Genomic DNA, 5000 nt, shown 5'->3' on the forward strand with positions numbered 1-5000 from the left:
TGCATTATAACTCATTATAGGCATGTATGATGCCATATGATGTCTTCATGATGTATCATGCAATATGTTTAATCTGATTATCCATCTTTGATAGTCTGTAAAAATAAAACATTTTAACTGATAGCTGTGTAGCGGTACATACTATTTTCATTCATTATTTACAAACAATCGATAACCTTAGTTCACATTTAAAAACACTGTAACAGGAATGACAGGAACACACACACACACACACACACACACACACACACACACACACACACACACACACACACACACGCAAAATGCACTTCCATACCCAGCGCTTATCAGAGATGACCATTTATTTGCCCAAAAATCTGCAATGAAACCTGTCAGCAGAGAAAGGCGGTTTTTGGGGACTCTTATTTTTTTGGCAGTTTTTACAGTTTGAGCTGTATGTGAGTGACCTGAAGCATGCTTTCATGTCGATGGGTGAGAAAGTGTGAGTCATGTGTGTATCCTGACTGGGGTCTCAGCCCCTGGCTGGTTGGATAGAGACATGCCCGTTGCTGTGGCTTTTAACTTCCAACTTCAAAGGTAGCCTCGTTTCTTCTGCCCCAAATCACCACATAACAGAGGCTCTTAAGACTGAGTGGTAGTTATGATATTAAGGTATGTGGATCAAAGGGACAGATGGTGTGTGTTTGTGTGTGTGTGTGTGTGTGATCTTGGTTTAAACTTAACACACTCAGTTGGACTGATTTGGACGAATCAATGATCAAACACACACCCTGACCTGTGTGTGTGTGTGTGTGTCTGTGTGTATGCGTGTGTGTGTGTGTGTGTGTGTGTCTGTGTGTGTGTGTGTGTGTGTGTGTGTACAGTACGTGTGTGTTTGTGTGTATGTGCATGCGTGCGTACATGCCTGCGTGCCTGCATGTGTGTGGACCACTAAGCCACTAACCCCCCTCTCTCTTTCCCTCTCTCTTATCAGACACAGCAAAAGTGCTGGAGCCGGAGACACCCGCCCCAATGGAGGAGAGAGAGGTGGAGAGAGGGATGGATGAAGAGCGAGAGAAGGTCGAAAAAGTGACGGAGGAGAAAGCAACAGAAGAGAAAGCAGTGGAAGAGAAAGCAGTGGAAGAGAAAGCAGTGGAAGAGAAAGCGGCGGAGGAGAACGTCGTAGAGGACAGAGGGATGGAGAAGAAAGGGTTAGAAGAGAGACAGGTGGAGGTAAAAATGGAGGAGGCACCACCCAGCCCTACTGAGGACAGTCGTCAGGGCACCATCAAGGGTCACGACCTCTTTGGCTACGTGGGCATCGAGGCTGTGCTGGACCAGATGAGACGCAAGACCATGAAGGCAGGCTTCGAGTTCAACATCATGGTCGTGGGTGAGTCTCTCTCTCTCTCTCTGTCTCTCTCTCTCTTTCTCTTACTCTCTCTCTCTCACACACACACACACACACACACACACACAGAATATACACACACAAGATGAGACATAAGGCCAGCATTTGAGCAGGGTGTGTGTACAATTCAAGGGATGAGCTAGATTTGACCTGAACATTGCTAGTGGGTGGTTAGCACGCTGCTAAATGGTTATGAGTTTATCCAAATAGTAGCTGAGGTAAAAACAAGAGAAAAAACTCACCTGGCTTGAGGCTTCTCTCTCTGTCTCACACACACACACACACACACACACACATATATACACACATACACACACACATGGCAGCAGGCATGGGGCTTACCCACAGGAAGCCAAAGCAGGTGAACAGGAAAGAGCCTGATATCACAGCGTGTGTGTGTGTGTGTGTGTGTGTGTGTGTGTGTGTGGATGCACATGGGTTTATGTTTGTGTCTGTGTTTGGGTCTCAACTTTGTGGAGACAGTAATCACCTCCGGTTCCAGCAATCCTAAACATGAGATGTTACCCATGTCACATCTTTGGGGGGGGGGGGGGGGGGGTCTTGTGTTGCCTCCAGTCAGACAGAGTGACAATTATCACAGCCCAGACCATGTGTGTGTGTGTGGCCTCCTCAACACACGCCCATTGTAAACACCTGTTTACGCACACTACCTTTCATAGTGGAATTAGTCATAAATACAGGTAACAGCCACACCGGAAAACCTGAGCCTCATTTTATACCCACCTTGTATCGCGTGAGAAGAGGCACGAAATAGTGGAGTAAACCACGAGGAGCTGCAGCTCATATAAAGCTGACAGAGGAGTGAAATCTTTCTCTTTTACTGTATGAAACATTGGAAAGGCTTTTCAAACGCTCTACAAAGACAGAGAGTGTCTTTTTCACAGCTGGAGAGACAGACAACTCTCTCCTATGGCACCTGATGCAGAAGCAGCGCTCTCTTTCTCCGCATTTTGTACCGAGAGGATAGGAACATGATTGAATGCTGTTATTGGACAGACAGTATGTACATGTGTTTCCCCAGGCAACCGTCTGGCGATGTTGACTGTGTTGTGTAGTGTTACAATATGTTACTATGTTCCCACTAGGACCATATATACTCACAAATGTATGCACTCACAATGTAAATCGCTTCAGATAAAAGCGTCAGCTAAATGGCATATATCATTATTATATTATTATATTATTATATATGTTATGTTGTTGTCATGTAGCATTTTTAGGCTAGCAATGACATATGCAAAATGTTACAAATACATCATCTTACACGGGTGTAAGCATACCTTCAGTATGCATTAGTGACTTACGTAAGAACTGCTTTACCTGCTTGTAAATGGGGGTACGAATATTTTGAGCAAGGGGGTCGTTTTTCTAAACTGTCAAAATGGGGCCCTTGGCTCCGTATGCAAAGTGGTGGTCTCTTTGTCTAGTCCACCTGCTGTTATTGCTACAGAGCCAAAATACCACATACACACACACACACACACACACACACACAGAGGCCATACTCCTTTCTTTCACCCAGTCTACCTACCTGCTGGGAATGTGTTCTTTCAGTGGAGCCAAAACTGCTGTGTTTGGAACATTCTGGTTGATTCAAAACGGCCACCCCACTCTGCCTTGACCAATCACAGAGCTCGATACAGTGGCTGGTTCCCAGGTCAGCCTATCACAGAGCCCCACACAGTGGGCTGGCTCAGATTCTGACCAATGGCAGAGCCTCACACGACAGTCTCCCAGGTCACCATGGCCTCTCCCCCTTATGTGTCTGTAGGGAAGCATGCAGGGAAGGAGTAGGAGAGAGAGAGAAGAGGTGAGGGGAGGGTGGGAGAGAGAGAGAAGGAGAAGAGAGGACGAAAACAGAGAGAGGGGGGTGGGGAGGACAGAAAGAGAAGAGAGAGGGGATAGGGAGGCGAAGGGAGAGGAAAGAGGAGAGGAAAGTGGGAAGGTAAGAGAAGAGAAGAGCAGACTTAGTGCATCCTGAGGGGACACACACAATGTGAGGCTAACCCTAACCCTGGCTAACCCTAACCCTGGCTAACCCTAACCCTGGCTAACCCTCTAGGGCTTAGGGACGCTGCGTGAGGACACCGTGTGACTGTTGGCTGAGCCTTGATCCTCCTTTCTGGACAGACCTTTCTCTCAATCCCTCAATCTCTCTCTCCCCCTCTCTCTCTCTCTCTCTCTCTACCTCAATCTTCCACTTTCAATCCCTCAATCTTTCTCTCTCTCTCTCTCTGGCTCTCTCTTCTATCTCTATCGCTCTCTCTCTCTTTCAATCTCTCTCTCTCTCTCACACACACACACACGCACACATACACACATGCACACGCACGCATGCATGCAAACACACACACACACACACACACACACACACACACACACACACACACGCCATTAACTACTGGTTGCCACAAACGGCTGATACGGGACAAGACATGTTGCTGCCCCCTAAAGGTTAAGGTTAGCATTTCGGGGGCAGGGGACACTCCCCCTGTGGGAGAACCTTTTGAGGACCCCTTGATGGTTCTAGATAGCACCTTTGTTTTCCTAAGTGAGTGTAATCTGATCCTAGATCTGTGGCTGGAGGTGACTCCGCTCCAGGCCCAGGATGTGAGCGTGAAGTTAGCCGCTCTGTGATTCAATCTGCCTCCCAAATGAATGAATGACATCCGGATCTGTTGCTTTAGTCTTTGTCTTGTTCCATTTCGTTGCCTCTTGCGCTACATGTGTAAGCAATTTGTGTGTGTGTGTGTGTGTGTGTGTGTGTGTGTGTGTTTCCTGAAAGCCATTGTGGGCAAGCCCTTAATTGGTACAGGATGATAAGCCACTCTCTGCTCAAACAAGATACAGTTATGGTGAGACCAGAATGTCTGTGTGTGTGTGTGTGTGTGTGTGTGTGTGTGGGTGTGGGTGTGGGTGTGAGTGGGTGTGTGTGTGTGTGTGGATAAGGACCACTGGGTGTGAGTGTGTGTGTGTGTGTGTGTGTGTGTGTGTGTGTGTGTGTGTGTGAGTGTGGGGCTGTGTGTGTGTGTGTGTGTGTGTGTGTGTGAGTGTGGGGCTGTGTGTGTGGATAAGGACCACTTCATATGGGAAGAAGGGAAGTGGATCGTTGTGAACAGGAAGTGGTTTGTGCTTTGGGCCTGTCTGCTCTTTCCTGCTGTGGAAGGACAGACACACACACACACACACACACACACACACACACACACACACACACACACACACACACACACACATTTGATCCATGCCAGAGTGTATAGCAGCAAATAGCTTTCCCTAACCCCACTGTCAACTGTCTCCTGATGCTCTCTCTAGAATCAATCGACAATCTGAAAGTACTTTCTTTAATAAGTGTCCGTCGTGACAATGAATTTGAATGTATTTTATACATATACCCAATAAACTAACCCTAACCCTAACCCTAACCTTAACCTTAACCCGAACCCTGATCCTTAAATCTTCAACTAGCTCTCCTACTGCAGTACTAGCTTTTCACACTTTTTGGTGTGATCAATTTTCTTTGAATTATTTTCTTAATGATCTTCTTTAACAAGGTTTAACAGGGCTCATTCCTTTTCAGTTCCATCAATTCAGGAAGTGTTGAAAC

At 46.8% G+C, this 5000-nt stretch overlaps 1 protein-coding gene across 2 annotated transcripts in view; it reads left to right on the plus strand.

Moving 5' to 3' along the window:
• LOC310809714 (neuronal-specific septin-3-like) overlaps positions 1-5000 on the plus strand; it is a 48933-nt gene that overhangs the window by 25960 nt on the left and 17973 nt on the right. For both annotated transcript variants that reach the window (XM_083677127.1, XM_083677128.1), the window contains exon 2: positions 956-1354. In XM_083677127.1, the coding sequence (XP_083533253.1) occupies positions 956-1354 (399 nt within the window). The remainder of the gene's footprint in view (positions 1-955; positions 1355-5000) is intronic.

The sequence above is a fragment of the Argentina silus genome (genome assembly GCF_951799395.1).
Source record: "Argentina silus genome assembly, chromosome: 9".
In the NCBI taxonomy this organism is placed as follows: Eukaryota; Metazoa; Chordata; class Actinopteri; order Argentiniformes; family Argentinidae; genus Argentina; species Argentina silus.